Source organism: Geotrypetes seraphini, chromosome 9 (genome assembly GCF_902459505.1).
Source record: "Geotrypetes seraphini chromosome 9, aGeoSer1.1, whole genome shotgun sequence".
Lineage (NCBI taxonomy): Eukaryota > Metazoa > Chordata > Amphibia > Gymnophiona > Dermophiidae > Geotrypetes > Geotrypetes seraphini.
The window spans coordinates 124,956,974-124,975,290 of record NC_047092.1 but is presented as its reverse complement, the minus strand read 5'-3'; the positions used below and the strand labels follow the sequence as shown (position 1 = coordinate 124,975,290).

The following is an 18,317-nucleotide window of genomic DNA, read 5'->3' as shown; positions in this document are numbered from 1 at the left end:
CTTGTAGAGAGACAATTGAGGAAATTTGTGGACAGCCCCGAGTGATAGGAGGCGGAGCAAAAGAATGCTAATGAGGCTCTCTATAAGAATTCTTATGGGAACAGATGACTACCCATAGGTTCAGGAATAATGTGTCTATAGTACTAGAATTTCTTTTCAAAAAATACCTAGTCTCAGTCAAATTGTACATCTCATGCCAGAAACATATAATTACAGTTACAGTAACACTTAAAGGACTATGTCTAAACAGCCATGTATCTGATGCTTAAGTCCTTAGTATTTCACATACATGCTTTCCTGCATAAAAAATATTGTATCTGAAAGTTTCAAATTCACACACAAATTTTCCATAGCAAGGTCATTCCCCTATTGCCTCTCAGTTTACCTTGGCAGTCTTTGCATAGTAGAGGGTACGTCCCCGCAGTTTAAAGTATCGCCTTTTCCAGCGCTGAAAAGAGCTAGTTTGTTTCATCAGCATCCCCTCCTTCAGGATAGTCTGCAAACAAAAAACAAAATCTAAGGCCTGGCTTCTAACACACTACTTCTACAGACACATGTAAAACTCACCCTCACCTGTCCTGCTCCACCTCCCAGCACAACACAGCATCTGTCCCCATAAATATTCTCAAAACAACTGCCCAAAAAAATGCCAAAATGATAGTTAAAGTGCTCTTCACAACTACATGCCCCATATTAAACGCTGTAAAGACAAACACACATACACACATTCCCAAGAGTTTGATACTTATAATAATAATAATTTTATTCTTATATACCGCCAAAGCCATAGTAGTTTGAGGCGGTTTACAACAAAGAAGAGCTGGACAATCAGCGAATATAGGTACAATGTAAAACCATCCAAAAACAGGTGAGCAGAATACAGAGGTAAGGCATAAGAGATCTTGGGGAATAAGAGATAAGGCATAAGAGGTCTTAGGTTACTTAGCCATTTCTTCTAAATATGAACGTTGTCCTTGTGGCTTCATGGCGCACATTCAGATATATGCTCAAATACTATCATACACACAGATAAGAACGTCTTACCCAGTAGGTTCTAGTGCTCCAGATCCTTAAAACAGATAACTCAAAAGTCCTTTGCCTCTAACACATGGAGGGTAGCAGAAGCAGCCAGATGAGTCTTTTCTCCAACAAGCTGTGCTGGGGAAGGAGCTAGACTATCACAAATTCTGTACTGTGCACTGACCTTGGCTGGCTCAGTATGCTTGGCTCTTATCCATTTCCCATAGTTGCAAAGCCAAAACCAGTAATTCCCAAAACATAAAATATATTTCCTGCAAATCCACAGCTTATATTTTATCTCCACATACAATCCATAAATTGCACAGTTCTTCCCTGTACAAGCATGGATGCACTGTATTTATATTCAAAGAACCCTAACACATACGGTAGCTCCACTGTTTAAAAAAAAAATCATTAAACCCTCCCAGACAGACATACACTAACTCATTCTTAAGCATTAGCTCTGCAGATGAACCTGATGAAGGGAAACGTAACTTTGGATCAGTAAACAACTGTATTTATTTACATGCACACAAAGTACTTTGACCTGCGCTTTGACTTTTGTTTTTATGTTTTGTTTATTTGATAATATACAGTATATTGTACTGATTGAAAGGTTATTATTTATGTTTCATTGTAAGCTAAGATAAGCAGTCAATAAATACAAAATTAGGATAGATGGAACCAGGGCCAGATTAATGAATAGGCCCAGTAGGCACGTGCCTAGAGCCCGAAGTTGTCAGGGGGGCCCAATGAAACAGAGGACTCAGGTGTTTTTTGTTTTTCCTTGGAAACGCGGCCCCCCCCCCCCCGGGAAAGATCGGCAGTGCTGGGCCCCCCTCCCCGAGAGATCAACAACACCGACCTCCCCCGGCATCGACATCAACCAACCAGAATAAGTGACATCGGAGGGGGTAGACCGGCATATGGAGTTGCTGCAAGGTCCCACGATGACTGCATCTGCCGGTCCAACCCTTCCAATGTCACTTACTTCTTCCCTGAGCAGAGCCAGCAGACGCAGTCATTGCGGGACCTTGCAGCAACTCCTTGCATCTGCCGGTCCACCCCCCTCCAACGTCACTTATTCTGGTTGGTTGATGTCGATGCCAGGGGGAGGGTGGTGTTGTCGATCTCTCGGGGGGTGGGGGGCAGCGCTGCAAATCTTTCTTGGGGGGCCCGTGTTGCCAAGGAAAAACAAAAAACACCCGAGTCCTGTTTCTTCAGTGGGCCACCTCAGACCTAGAAGGGTGGTGGACGGAGAGAAAGGGGGCAGGATGGTATGTAAAGGTGATGGAAGGACAGAAAGGGGCAGATGCTGATGGAATGGGGGGGGGAAGGGGAGAGATATAAGGGGAAGGATACTGGATGGAATTGGGTTGGAGGGAAAGAAAGGGGGCTGATGGAAGTGGGGGGAAGGTAGAGGAGAGAGTGAAATGCCAGACCATGGGGGTGTGAAAGAGGGAAGGAAAGAAGAGGAGAGAGATGCCAGACCATTGGAGGAGGGAATGAAAGAAGATGGATGCCAGACCAATGGGGTTGAAGGGAAAGATGGAAGGGGGCAGCATACAGTTTCTGGAAGTGGCACAGAAGGACAGAAGATGACAAGGAAGAGTGACAAGAAAATGAGGAGAACTGAAACCAGACAAGACAAAGGTAGAAAAAAAAATTCTATTTATTTTTTTGCTTTAGGGGACATGCATCGCTGTTTTTGTGGTGTTTCATTGCAGAGTCCAGCTTCTTGGTGGTTTTATTTAACCTTTGTCTACGTATTTCTATTTTATCCCCCCTTTTACAAAACTGTAGGGGAGAGAGGTTAGTGTATGATTACTTATTCCATACTAGGCGAAGGTGTTTTCTGTGTTCTGTTTCTATGAAATACATGTTTTTTTGTTAGCGTTGACTAGCCTTGTTTGGCGAAATGCATCAAGCATGGTTCTTGAGAGCACCTTGAATTAACTTGATTTGAATTCCTTATTTTCTGCCAATCTTCCTTTGTTTCACATTGGATTCTTTGGTGGACTGCTTGCCTTGTTGTTTCGTTGCAAGTTAACATACATGGAGTGGAACGTAATAGAGGAATTACAAGATTTGGTTGTTTATACATACATATGGGTTACAGTTGGTTGATATAGAGTGAGGCAGTTAAGAGGCGTTGTAAACTTGATTATTAATATAGACATATTTTGGATAGTATTACTGCTTTACAAATATTTGAACACTTTTATATATGCATGGAAAGTGTTCAGAGTTAAATTTGTGGGTAAGTAGGTGGGAAGGGAAGGAAGGGGGATTTGTTCAGAGATGTTTGGGGGTTGCATAGAAGAAAAACTGTGCACTGGTATACTAATCTTTGTTCTGAATTAAAAAAAAAAAAAGAAATACAAGTGGAAATAAAGAAGTAAATAAGGAAACAGATAAATGGGGCGGGACATGGGCGGAGGAAGGGCTATGCAGGGCCAGGGGGCCCAGTGTATTTGTGTGCCTAGGGGCCCTCGAAGAATTAATCCTGCCCTGGATGGAACTCTCTCTGTATGGGCACGTGTGTGGAAACACAAGGAGCTGTCCATACTCTCATGTTCCAAGTTTCCCTCTGGGGTCCCTGAAAAGAGAACAGAAGTAACTCTTTACTATGAGCTACAGGTTTTTCTCAGTGTACCCCATATGATAAAATAAGCTCTCTGTATAGACATCCTAGACCAGTGATCTTCACTAATTTTTAAAGACAGGGCCTCTTTGGATCTTGAGGAGAGCTGCCAAATAAGAATTGCCATACTAGGACAGACCGAAGGTCCATCTAGCCCAGTATCCCATTTCCAACTGTGGCCAACCCAGATCCCAAGTAGTTAAACACATTTTATGCAGCTTAACCTAAGAATAAGCAGTGGATTTCCCCAAGCCATCTCAATAATGGCCTATGAACTTATCTTTTGGGAAATTTTACAAAACCTTTTTTAAACCCCACTAAGCTAACTGATTTCATCACATTCTCCGGCAACGAATTTCAGAGTTTAATTACACGTTGTGTGAAGAAATATTTTCTCCGGTTTGTTTTAAATCTACTACTTAGTAGCTTCCATCATATGTCCTCTAATCCTAGTATTTTTGGAAAGAGTAAACAAGTGATTCACATCTACCCTTTCCACTCCACTCATTATTTTATAGACTTCTATCATATCACCCCTGAGACGTCTCTTCTCCAAGCTGAAAAGCCCTAGCCGCTTTAGCCTTTCCGCATAGGGAAGTCATCCCATCCCTTTTATCATTTTCATCGCCCTTCTCTGTACCTTTTCTAATTCTGCTATACACTTCTCCCTCTGAATCCGCGGATTAGGTTATTCACAATTTGGGAGGGGGGGAAGAAAAGAAAAAAAAACACGCTGCATCCCGGAACTCCCCAGGTGGTCTAGCAGGCTTTCGGGGCAAGAGCAATCTTCCTACACTCTTGCCCTGTGCAGATCACTCATATAAAATGGCTGTCGTGAGTTCCTGTAGTCTCTCGAGACTACGATGGGAACTCCCCGCAGCCATTTTGTATGAGTGATCTGCATGGGGCAGGAGAGTAGGATGATCGCTCCTGCCCCGAAAGCCCGCTAGACCACCAAGTAAGGTCTGGGATGCCAGGGGAAGGCGGTGGGGGGGGGGGGGTCAGAGCCGGCCCAAATGTTATTCGCGAATTTTCAATATTCACGGGCCGGCTCTGCCCCTAATCCCCACGAATATTGAGGGAGAAGTGTATCTTTTTTGAGATATGGTGACCGGAACTGCATATGGCTGTACCATAGAGTGATACAAGGGCTTTATAACATTTTCATCTTTGTTTTCCATTCCTTTCCTGATAACTCTATGTGTGGCAGTGATGGCTAAGAAAGCAAATAGAATGTTAGGAATTGAGGGTTTCAACGTATCCTCAACAATGACACCTAGAGCCTTTTCCTGGGCAGTGACTCCTTACAGAACCCAGCATCACGTAGCTATAGTTCAGGTTCCTCTTTCTCAAATGCCATCACATTGTACTTGCTCACATAAACATTATCTGCCATTTTGATGCCCAGTCTCACAAGGTCCTCCTGAAATTTTTCACAATCTTCTTGTGATTTATCTTTCCATGCAAGGTCAGAACTCTGCTGACCAGTATATTATTACTTATCACTTATATATCGCTGAAAGGATGCCAATGACATCCACCCCATCAGCCCACCTTCAAACTCTTCATTGGACATATTTTCAAGGAGGTGGGCATTTCCAAATGCTTTCTTTTCACGTATTAAGTAATGTCTTGACCTTCAAAGCATGAGGCTCATCTTCCTATCCACCTCCCTCTTTCTGTCAGGAACTTGGTTAAAGAGGCAGAGAGCAGCAGAAAAAAAAAGTCAGAATGATGAGGGCCGCCCCGGAGGTCTACAAGGGTAGCAATAGTCTCTTAGGCCTTGCATTGAAGAAAAATGTCCTAGACCAGGAGTGGGCAACTCCGGTCCTCGAGGGCACACCTGGCGGGGCCTCCGCGTGTTCAGATCGCCGGACATGATGGACCTAGGGTCTGATTCAGAGATGGCAATTCTTATGTTCTTATGTTTTCAGGATTTCCCCAATGAATATGCATTGAAAGCAGTGCATGCAATTAGATCTCATGCATATTCATTGGGGAAATTCTGAAAACCCGACTGGATTCCGGCCCTTAAGGACCGGAATTGCTCACCCCTGTTCTAGACTATTTCAAATCACCACCACCAAAATGGAGACAATACAGCATTCTCAGTATCCTGTCATGGAGCTCTCTACATTACATGCCCAAGTTATCTTCAGGGATACCTGTGAGGACACATGCTAATCTCTGTATTTTCAGTCTTCAGGTTTCCCTTGGACCCTTTGTAGCCAGACATGGCCAATAGTGACTGGAAATTGATGGCTGGGAAGTGACTCAGTACACAACCACAGGGGCAGTCCAGAAACACTTCGCATTCAGTTTGTTGGTTAGCAGTACTAGTGCTCATAAGCAACTAGCAAAAGCATGTGAAAAAGTGCTTCCTGTCTGCCCCATTACGTTTCCTCACAGTAGTCTTTGTACAGAAGACAAGAGCAACATAAAAAGAAGAGAGAAGAACAAAGAGAAAGTGACAATTAAGGGTATAAGCAATGGGGAAAAGAGGAGAGAACAAGAACAAAGGCATTAGGAGGATGGTAGGCTCTGGTCAGGCACTCTGAGTAAAGAGGTGGTGCACAACATAGGCTTGGTTTAGGAAGTTTCTTAAATGGATATCAGAGGCTAACAGCCAATTTAAATTGACTATGACTGCAAATCTCCACCAGCCTAGACTCTTCAAAATGTCATACCTTTGAATCCCATGCCATAACCATCTGTTCTAATCCAGTGCTTGTCAAATCCTAGACAACAGGTTGCCATTGTACCTATAAAACTAGACCTTGGTGCCAGGGATTTTATGTACTCCACTCAATGTTGCCTCTCCTACAAAACAATCTTCACAACTATTTGTACCACTCCTCTAGGCTCTCAATGCATTAGAGATACACTAGCGATTTTCCAGCACCCCCAGTTCCAAATCTTTGCAGGATCTACAAAACAGACAGCGAGGGAAACATCAGGTAAAGGGAGCTTGCTGGGAGAATAATGAGGGGCATGGGGACACAGGGGGACTGGGTGGCATAAGGGCGAAAGCCGAGGGTAATATAGAGGCAACACAAGGCAAGGGAGATCAAACAGAGGCTCAAGGGATGACAGCCCAGGAGGGGGCCGGTAGGGCTAAAAATCCCAGAGGAAAAGCGGGAAAGTGGGGTGGCAGGAATGTGGGGAAGCTGAAAGCCAAGAGGGTAAAGGCTGAGGGTAAAGCAGAAACACAGAGAGCGGGAAAACCGCCAGAAATCCAAGGGCAAGTGGACCAGGTAAAAGCAGAGGTGGAAGAAAAACGACGGGACCTGCGGTGCTTATACGCAAATGCAAGAAGCCTCACGGCCAAGATGGGTGAGCTAGAAGTCGTCACCAAGGGGGAGGACCTGGATATAATTGGAATTGTAGAAACCTGGTGGACAGATGAAAATCAATGGGATATAGCGCTGCCGGGGTACAAGCTCTATAGGAAGGACAGGACCCACAAAAAGGGGGGAAGCATAGCACTATATATAAAGGAATCTATCCACTCGGTCGGGATGGATATGGCAACAAAGGCAGAGGGGCTGGAATCGCTGTGGGTCAAATTACCGGGAAACAAGGGTGCGGGCATAAAACTGGGGCTGTACTATCGACCACCTGGTACGCCAGAGGGAGTCGGACACGACTTGGAAACGGAATTGAGGCAGGAGTGCAGGACTGGAAGTGTAACAGTGATGGGGGACTTCAACTACCCAGGGATAGACTGGAGTACGGGTCACTCCAACTGCACTAGGGAGACAGGATTTGTAGAAGCTGTGAAGGACTGCTTCATGGAGCAACTAGTCAAAGAACCGACGCGAGGGGGTACTACTCTTGACCTCATCCTAAACGGATTAGGGGGGCCTGCAAGAGGGGTAGAAGTGGGAGGACCACTAGGCAACAGTGATCACAACATGATCAGATTCACATTAGAAAGGGGGACACCCATAGTTAGGAGGACCGCAACAACTGCGCTGAACTTCAAGAAAGGGAACTACGTTGCTATGAGGGAAATGGTGGGGAGGAAGCTCAGAAACATCTTTAGGATGGAGACTGTGGGAAGCGCCTGGACCCTATTCAGGGACACCCTGCAGGAAGCACAGAGAATGTACGTCCCCAATTTCAGGAAAGGCTGCAAGAACAAGCGATCAAAGGACCCGGTTTGGATGTCAATAGAAGTAAAGAGGGCGATAAAGGACAAAAAAGTATCTTTCCGGAGATGGAAAAAGGACCCAACGGAGGAAAATCACCAGGCGCACAGGAAATGCCAAAAGGAATGCCACTGGGAGGTTAGAAAAGCAAAAGAGAAATACGAAGAGGGGCTGGCCAAGGAGGCGAAAAACTTCAAGGCATTCTTCAGTTACAATAAGGGGAAGCGACCAGCGAGAGAGGAGGTAGGGCCGTTGGACGATGGGGACAAGAAGGGAGTGATTAAGGAGGATAAAGAGGTAGCTGAGAGGTTGAACACGTTCTTCTCGTCGGTTTTCACGAGCGAAGACACATCTAATATACCGGACTCAGAGGAGCTCATGAGTGGGGAACAGGCTGAAAAATTAGAGCACATAGAGGTAAGTAGGGAGGATGTCCTCAAACAGATAGACAGGTTAAAATGCGGCAAATCACCGGGCCCGGACGGGATCCACCCAAGGGTTCTGAAAGAACTAAGACAGGAAATAGCGGGCACAATCCAACATGTTTGCAACCTATCCTTGAAAACTGGTGAGGTGCCAGAGGACTGGAAATTGGCAAATGTCACACCGATCTTCAAAAAGGGATCGAGGGGTGACCCCGGGAACTACAGGCCGGTGAGCCTGACTTCAATAATAGGGAAGATGGTGGAAACTATGATCAAGGAAGGCATTAGCGAGCACATCGAGAGGAATGGCCTACTGAGAACAAGCCAGCACGGATTCTGTAAGGGAAGGTCGTGCCTAACAAACCTTCTGTACTTCTTTGAGGGAATAAGCAGTCGGATGGACAATCATTTACCTCGACTTTCAAAAGGCTTTCGACAAGGTGCCACATGAAAGGCTACTTAAGAAACTGTGGAACCACGGGGTGGGAGGAGATGTGCACAGATGGATCAAGCACTGGCTGTCGGGTAGACTGCAGAGGGTTGGAGTAAAGGGTCAATATTCTGAATGGCGGGGAGTCACGAGCGGTGTGCCACAGGGATCGGTGCTGGGGCCTTTACTCTTTAACATATTCATCAATGACCTGGAAAAGGAGGCAAAGTGTGAGGTTATAAAATTCGCAGACGATACCAAACTGTGCGGCAGAGTTAGGACCAGGGAGGAGTGTGAGGACCTACAAAGGGACCTGGACAAGCTGGAAGACTGGGCAAACAAATGGCAAATGCGCTTCAACGTGGACAAATGCAAGGTCATGCATATAGGGAAAAAGAACCCGTTGTTCAGCTACAAATTAGGGGGGGTATTGTTGGGAGACAGCAGACTCGAGAGAGACTTGGGTGTGCTGGTGGATGCATCACTGAAGCCATCTGCACAGTGCGCAGCAGCCTCAAAAAAAGCCAACAGGATGCTGGGCATCATAAAGAAGGGCATAGCAACCAGAACACGGGAAGTCATCATGCCATTGTATCGAGCGATGGTACGTCCACATCTGGAATACTGCGTTCAGTATTGGTCGCCGCACCTCAAGAAGGACATGGCGGTACTTGAGAGAGTCCAAAGGAGAGCAACGAAAATGGTAAAAGGGTTGGAACACTGCTCATACGCTGAGAGGCTGGATAGGCTGGGGCTCTTCTCTCTGGAGAAAAGGAGACTCAGGGGAGATATGATAGAGACCTTCAAGATCATGAGGGGCATAGAGAGGGTGGATAGGGACAGATTCTTCAGGCTGAAGGGGACAGCAAATACGAGGGGGCATTCTGAGAAACTGAGGGAGACAGGTTCAAAACAAATGCAAGGAAGTTTTTTTTCACCCAAAGAGTCGTGGACACTTGGAATGCGCTACCGGAGGAGGTGATCAGGCAGAGCACAGTACAGGGATTCAAGCAGGGATTGGATGGATTCCTGAGAGATAGAGGGATCGTGGGATACTGAGGGAGGACCTGGGATGTAACACGGGTGTAGGAAGTTAGCCAGGAAATGAGTAAACCAACCTGGTCGTGCATGTGTAGACCGGAGGGCTAGGACTTTGATAAGAAGGCAGGACTTAAATGGGAAACCAAGGTGGCAGGGGAGCCCCTTCTGATGATTCAGACAGGTCTTGACCTGTTTTTGGGCCGCCGCGGGAGCGGACTGCTGGGCAGGATGGACCTGTGGTCTGACCCGACAGAGGCACTGCTTATGTTCTTATGTTCTTATGATTAATGGTTTTGCCAATCCAACAGTGTTCACCTTTAGTACAGAGTCTAACCCTAGCACTCTCCTCCTCTCTGCCTCCCCCTCACCTCTAAATCTTCACAGTGGCAAGCAACATCTGCAACCTGCTGCTCGCCCTTGCCTTGGTTGTCCCTCAAAGAGAGTATGGCGCAATGGTTAAAGCAGGAAAACACAGGAGAGTCAAATCCACAAAGATCAACACCCAGACACGATGGAGTGGATAAGTCCAAAGAAAGACTGGTGAACTCTAAGTATTCCACAAAGTTCTTTATTCTTTCATTCAACATACATCGACTCAAGATGCGCATGTTTAGGCCCAAATGGCCTGCTTCAGGAGTCTCACAAATCTGTATATGAATCAAAAGAACATTCAAAAATCAATTGGGCATCACGTGATCCACGTCACAAAACCGCCACCTCTTGCAGACTGCATGCGGCGGAAAAAAAGGTTATGGGTTCAAGCCCACGCTGGGAAAGTCACTTAATCACCCCATTGCCCCAGGTACATTAGATAGATTGTAAGCCTGCCGGGACAGACAGGGAAAACTGCTTGAGTACCTGAAAAAATACATGTAAACTGTTCTGAGCTCCCCTGGACGAACGGTATAGAAAATTGAATAAATAAAATAATGTCACTTCCTGGTCACAGGACAGAAAGACAAGTCAGAGGGAGAGCCAAAACCGGCACGAGCAGCAGGTTACAAATGCTACCTGCCACCGAAATAAGGAGGTGCCGGACCATCTATTGCCAGAAAATCAGTGGAGTGTAGTAGCAAGGAGGCCTCACATAATGATGGTATATTCAATGGTATTATCCACATAATGTGGCAGAAAATTTGGTTAATCTGAAAAGAGGGAATGGAATATCTATTTACACTGGTGCAATATACAGATCTCCATCATATGCAAATCTCTCGTGTGTATTTATTAGGAATACTTTAAAAACCCAACTGGCTGGTAGTCCCAAGGTCACTGTCCTAGGCTTCAGGAAGATGGAAGATTAGGTTCTTATCTTTGGCAGTTTTCTTTCTGTTTATCCACAGAGGAATCCGTACAGGTGTTCAAGTTGGCTTGCAGAAAGCCACACACATTGTTTTCAGCTCCTCCCATATAGCAGAGGAACACAGAGCCCTCTACAGTTGAGTCGAAAAGCAAATCAAACCCTGGAACAAAGAATACAAATAAGGGGCATGGGAACTTCCCCACAAATATAACACTATTCTGTTCTGTTCTGCAACATATAAGAAAACAATTAAACAGGAAAAACATGCATGAACATGGCAGCAATAAGAACCAACCTGTTGTGTGCAACAAGCACGAACTCAAACTTAGCCAGCAGCAAAGATATGTACTTACTTATGCAGAATGATTTCCCGCAGGGCCCGTCTGCTGGTTTTGAAGATACTTAGGCCTGAAAGGAAAAACATTTGAGGCTGAAAATGCAGCAATACAGAAAGAATCAAAATAGACAAGGGCAAGCCATATAGACTCCTCTGTGGATGAACAGAAAGATAACTAAAGGTAAGAACCTAATCTTCCATCTTCCACTCTGGAGTCTGTACAGTAGATGGCATACCAAAGCAATGGCAACATCTAGTGTGGGAAGAAGAGCCTGCCTGCAAAATTGAGGCCCCAAAGACGGCATCAGACCGAGGCGTCACATCCACTCTGTAGAACCTCGTGAAGGTATGAAGGGAATACTAAGTAGAAGCTCTACAAATCTCAGTAGACTTAACCGCTCGAGACTCCGCCCACAAAGTGGTGACACTCCTGGTCAGGTGAGCATTGAGGAAAACCGGCGGCTGCTTACCACAGGCGATGTAAGTCAATGAAATGACCATGCAGATCTGGCAATAGATGCCTTAGACACCTGCTTACCCCATCTGGATTGACTAGTCAGGACAACAGATGATCAGACATAGAGAAGTCATTGGTCCTTTCTAAATAGTGGAGAAATAATACCCTCAGTATGACAAGTCTCTGTAAAATCTTATCCTTCTGGTCCGATTCCGTGGAACGAAAAGCAGGGAGACGAACTTCCTGGTTGACATGGAAATCCAAAATGACTTTTGGAAGAAAGGAAGGAATACTGTCTTGACTGTAAGGTCCAGAAGGGATGCATCCTTAAGCGGCTCAAAAGGAGCTTCAGCAAGGCCCTTCAGCACAACATTTAGATTTCATGTAGGAAATAGCTGTCACAAGGGTGGCCACAAGCGAAGTGCCTCCGTGAGAAATCTTGTCATATCTGGATGAACCATAAGTGAACTGGAACCACTGTGCGCCCTAAAACAGGAAAGAAATGCCACTTGTACCTTGAGGGAAGCCACCACCAGGCCTTTTTCTACATAGGTCTGCAGGAAGGCTAAGACCACCAGAGCACAAAATGGCTCCACTAGATCTCTGGCACACCACTGCTGGAAAGTATCTCAAGCTTTGGCATATGTCGCCATTGCAGAGGGCTTCTTGGACCACAAAAAAATGGCAATGACTACGTTGGAGTTGCCCTTTTGAGTTAAAGCCTGGCACTCAAGAGCCATGCCATAAGACCAAAGAACTGGGGGTTCTCCATAGGAACCGGTCCCTTACTGAGAAAGACATGATGAAGAGGGAACCTGGCGTCTTCGTCCCACTGAAGACGGATGAGATCCACATACCACAGATGGTGAGGCCAGTACGCCCTGGGAAAAGAGGTGCTAGAAGTCACCTGCGCAACTCAAAAATCTACCCTAGGCTGACCCAGAAGCTGCTGGCACTCTTGTGCCAGTGGATAAAAGCGAGACATTCTCCGTGCTCTCTTAAGAGCTCCTTCCAGATAGATATACTACTCTGAGATTGTCATAATATGGTGCCAAGGAAAGCCAGAAGACTGGAAGCGCTCTCCACAAAGTCAGGAGGAAAAAGTGGACAGAGCTGGCTAAGAGACCAAATTCAACTCCTGCAGAGATGTAGACATAAGATCCGGCAAAGCCTGTAAGGATTATGTAGAGTAAGAGTTTTAAATGAGTTTAATTATGAATAAGATTGAAATTTTGTATGTTTGGTCTTTACATTTGTATATGACTTTATTTATGATAGGGAAGTCCTTTGAATATTTGCAATTACTTAGGCCCCCTTTTAACAAGCCAAGTTAGCTCTGCTGCCTTGGGAAATGCTCTCACATTCATTCAATTTCTATGAGCATTGGAGCATTTACCATGATGGCCCACACTAACCCACCCACCCCTTTTACAAAACCATAGCGCACTTTTTTAGCATGAGCCACGGCGGAAACAGCTCCGACGTTCATTGGAATTCTATGAGTGTCAGAGCTGTTACTGCTGCAGCCAGCGCTAAAAACTGAACTATGGTTTTGTAAAAGGGGGAGATAAAACACTTGATAAAAGGGGGCCTTGGTGTTTTGATTCATTTTTTTAGTCTTTGGTTTTTTGTGATTTATTTAAATATTTATAGCTAAAAACCAAATATCATGATAAAGTGAAGTCCCTGTAAATAAATTAGCCCAGGCTTTGATAGGTTATAGGACTGCTAGACTATTGCAACATCCTTTTCCTCCCATGCCCTGCTACTATGATCAAACAACTTCAAACAATCCAAAACACAGCCTTGAGACTCATCTTCTCATTAAGAAAATTTGACCACATCACAGAAGCCTACATCAACTCACACTGGCTACCAATCCAAGGAAGAATACAATTCAAATTCTACTGCATGCTATTTAAATCCCTAAACGGAGACAGTCCTTCCTACCTGAATAACCGCCTCAACCGGGCATCCACACTCAGACACAGAAAAGCGCACTCCCCATTCATGCCTCCCCCAATCAATGAAGTAAAAAGATCAAAGCTTCACGATGGCCTCCTGGCCACTCAAGCCGCAAAATTGGATACCCGAATCTCCAACCTACTGATGACCACATCAGACTACAAGACATTCAGAAAAGAAATAAAAACAATACTTTTTAAGAAACTCCTAAATCAGCCCTAACATCACCTAATTTTACCTCCATGTACACAATTTTACTGTAAACTGTAATTATCCTTACCTCGAATTTACCTAACTACCACCCTAATGTATCTTCGATTCCTACACTGTAACCCCGTTTTATAAATCTTTTGTAAGCCGCCTTGAACCGCAAGGTAAAGGCGGAATAGAAATCCCTGATGTAATGTAATGTAATGTAATGTTATACAACTGAATACTATGCTCCTGTTTGGTGCCAAAGCCTTTATATCTGACATCAATGCACAGATGAATACTGCCATGTGAATATTGTGGTTCTCTAAAATCTATATCGTATGATTGCTGGCGTTTACTTCTTTCTCTGTGAGATGGCACTCAGTGTATTCTAAGAACAAAATGATTATGGTTGACCCTGAACTTCCGTTGTATGAAGACACTGTGAACCTACCAATATATACTCAAGAAAACTTCTCTGGTTACATTTAAGCTTTCATTAAACAGTCTGGATGCTGATGCCAAGTATGGTCTGCAAAAACTGTTCCAACAAAATGTTCTGTAGAAATATGTGCCATCAGCTGCCTGCAACAAATACTGGACTTCATGGGAGAAGTGTCTTCTTTTGAGAAAATGATGCAACAGATTCCCTAAACTGCATATTATAGAGAAGTGCAATCATTAAGCCACAATGCAAACTCCTGCCCTAATCTTGCATCTCATGGAGAAGCTGAAGCAAGTCACCTAGCTAGCCCAGATGTCATCTACTGGCTGTCAAATACCAACATTCAATTTTAGTTTGCAAGTCTTCTGACACTGCTTCTCCTAGTCAAACAAAAAATTAATGAAAATTATCTACAATCTGAATTTTAGGATCACTTTATTATATGAAGTGAAAGTATTTAATGGGATAACTAAGAGTATCTCAGTGTGGCTTAAACGGACAAGAGTGATTCTGCTCACTTAAACCACATTGGGCTGACAACCACCAATATTCAGCAGCACTTAACCAGGCAGTGCCACTGAATATCATCTCTCTTTCAAGCAGTCCATAGAGGCAACGAGGTCCCAGAAGATACCTAAAATTGCCTGGTTAGGTTTGTGGGTACAGCACTGAATATCAGCCATACACGTATAACTTTTGGGTGCCTCCACAGACCCAGAAATTCAATCTCAGTGCCTGGTCATGGCCCAGCACTGAATATCTGGCTCTAATTTAGGCAGCAGCAATTAGTGCTTTAAAAAATGTTGAATGCTGACCCAATAGAAGTTATCTAAAAATTATTCCATTCAAATATGGGGTAAAGCACACATTGGCTTTCACAACACACATGCTTTCAAACACATAATTAGACACATTCCAAAAGCTCTGTTTAGATCAAAGTAGTAAACACCACATGTATATGCAGTTTTTCATCCCAATTCTGCTGCCTGCAAAAATATCAAGAATAAAGTATAGGGGAACTTTGGTACCTTCATATTTTGTGAGCTCTTTTCAATGAAAGACTACATACTATTGAAAATGTATTTACTTATTTTATAAATTTGATAACATACTTTAATCAAAATTCTATAAAGCATGGAACAATAAATCAACATAGTAATCAAAATACAGTTCAAAATATTTTTTTAATTTAAAATACATCCCACACCCTCATATCACATTATTCATCCTATCCCTAAAAACTACACATTTTATAAATATTTAATCTTTGCAATACAATACATATCTCCTATAGATTTAAACACATAATATCAGTCTTATAATAGAAATAATCTTGTTTTATTAATTTACAGAAGTTTAGAAAGTTGTATAGGGTAAAGAATTCTATAACTGTAACCAAAAGGTCTCTACTGAGTACTTTATAAAGAAGCATAAGAAGGTAAGATCTACACAGTTCTTGTTACAAAGACTGAAGTGGCTTTTGAGGGGCATGATTTACCAAGATATTAACCCTCTTTTTTTTTTTTTTTTTTTACAAAACCATAGCAGTTTTTAGCACCAGCCACAGCGATAACAGCTCCGACGTAGAGGTCTGCACAGGAACAGGGATCGCGGGGGTCCCGCGGGAATCCCCCCTAACCCATGGGACTCCCATAGGGACCCCCCTCTGGCCCACGGGACTTCCACGGGGACCCCCCTCTAGCCAACGGGACTCCCACGGGGATGGAAGGCTATGGAAGCAGGGTTCATCCATATAATATAATGGACACATCAACCTTAGTAAAAGAGGGGGTTTATAAGTTAATTACCTGAACAGAAAACAAAAAAAAGGTTCCACTAAAGAGATTCCACAAGGAAAACAGCAGCGCAAACACAAAAGAAACTGTGGAATTGATGATCCTGTCAGAAGTAATTGCTGCTTTTTATGGGGACGGGCGGGATGGGGGTAATTCCTTGCGGGGATGGGTGAGGACGGAGAGGATCCCGACGGGGACGGGTGGGGATGGAGAGGATTCTGGCGGGGATGGGTGGGATTTCTGTCCCCACGCAACTCTCACAACACTAGTGCGGTTTTCTATAAAGGAGGGGTAAGAGAACAGTATAACATTGTGTGATTTAATAAGGAGAAACTAAGCAATAGGAGTGCAAATAAACTGTAAACTGATAACAGCTAGTGAGAGTGTTGGGTTCTGACATGCATTGTTCCTTGTGATCTTGAACAGGCCACTTGGTCCCCTAATACCACAGATAGGTTAGATAGATTGTGACAGGGGAAAATGCTTGAATACCTGAATTAATTTACGTAAACCATTCTGAGCTTCCCTGGGAGAACAGTACAGAAAATTGAATAAATAAATAAATAATAAAACTAGAATAACTAGAATCATAAAATCCAAATATTCTTTAGGTTTAAAAAAAAAAAGTTTTTGGCAAACATCTTATAGCTACATAATAAGTGACTATACTCTCTGGGGAGGGAAATACCTGAGAAAACTTGCATTTCTGAGAGTGGAGTTGGAGGGCTGTTAATGAGGGGATACAAGAATTGGATAAGATATGGGGATGTATGTCCTTGAGCAGGAAGACTGGAAACTGGGTGATGGTGGCAGGCAGGGGAAAGGAGGGGGGATCAGAAAAGGTGCCCTCTTTTCCCACCATCAATTGTCTTCCAAGCCCCAGCCATGTGCACACATACCATCACACTTCTTAACAGTGACACTTAGCCCTCTCTCTCTCTTCCTGTATAAGGCTTTCACCATTTTTTTAATTAAAAAAAACAAAAACTGAACACTGACAAATGCCTTTATTCGGTAATTTGCAATTTATAAACACCTCGTATCAGAAGTCCTCTACAGAAGAGCTGTAATGTGTGAAGGTGTGAGTGAGATGAAAAGTCAGGCTTTATCCATGTACGCAAACTGAGAAAATAAAAGGTGCATGTGGGTGCAATGAACTCTCTTGCCTCCGGTTGCTAGTTAATTGCATCTATAACTGTATAGGTGACATGTGACATATGACATGATGAAGGTATATTAACGGTATCTCTGATATGATAGCCGTATACGTGAGGAGCCCTCCCGGGACACAGGGCTGAGGCCCCTTCTTTCTCCGGGCTTACACAGAATAGTCTCGGAGCTGCCTTGGGGATGTCTCCGGCTCTGGGGAGAGAGACACCGTGCCGGGAGCCAGAAGTGCTCGCACGAGCCGCTAGGAAAAGCCGAGGCTGGCACTGCGACTACGGCCCTTCCCGCCACGAACTCACCTTCTGGCGGATTTGACCCGAGGTAGACACCTTCCGGATGAGTTTCTGCGGGGATCCAGGTTCCTGCTCGGGCTCGCTGTCCGAGGACTCGTCCGGCAGTGGCCCGGCAGCCGGGCTCGGAGGCTGCGCATCGGAGCAGGGTAGCGAAGGACCGGCCGCTGCAGCCGCGGCCGCCATCCTGCTCTAAAAGAGCGGCCGGCTTGCGACACCCGGCAGCAGCCCGGTCGGAGAGCGCCCCCTACCGGCTACACGGGGAACTAAAGCTTGTTTGATTTGGCAGCACCGCTGGGAGTTCTTGAGGCAAAAGATGGACTTTATTCACATTTACAGAGCACGTGTATGCTATGGTAAACTTAAAACAAGGTCATTGTTTAAGTTGTGTAAAGTTGTTAAATCATAAAAGGATTTTTGTGCACATATATATGGAACATTCAATTAAATTTTTATTTATCTATTTTTTTTTAATTTATCATTTTTTTTTTTAAACTGAGCTGGATCCAGTTAGAGCTATTTTATAGATAAAAATATAATTATAAAACAAACAAAAATAAATAAGAGGATTGTGAAAAATTGAAAGAGGACCTTGCTGAGACTGGGAATGATGGTAAATGTGAGCAAGTGCAAAGTGATACATGTGGGAAAGAG

The 18,317-nt window shown here is 44.3% G+C and overlaps 1 protein-coding gene across 3 annotated transcripts in view; it reads right to left on the bottom strand.

Moving 5' to 3' along the window:
- Nucleotides 1-17,906, bottom strand: part of DGKD (diacylglycerol kinase delta) — a 327,255-nt gene extending 309,349 nt beyond the window's left edge. For 2 of the 3 annotated variants that reach the window (XM_033959775.1, XM_033959776.1), the window contains exons 1-2: nucleotides 17,673-17,906; nucleotides 386-496 (exon numbers count right to left, since the gene is read on the bottom strand). In XM_033959775.1, coding sequence (XP_033815666.1) covers nucleotides 386-496; nucleotides 17,673-17,849 — 288 coding nt within the window. In that variant the 5' untranslated portion in view covers nucleotides 17,850-17,906. Of the gene's footprint in view, nucleotides 1-385; nucleotides 497-11,367; nucleotides 11,388-17,672 lie in introns of those variants that run through there. The other variant, XM_033959777.1, reaches the window with a different exon arrangement.
- Nucleotides 17,907-18,317: the final 411 nt, after the last annotated feature.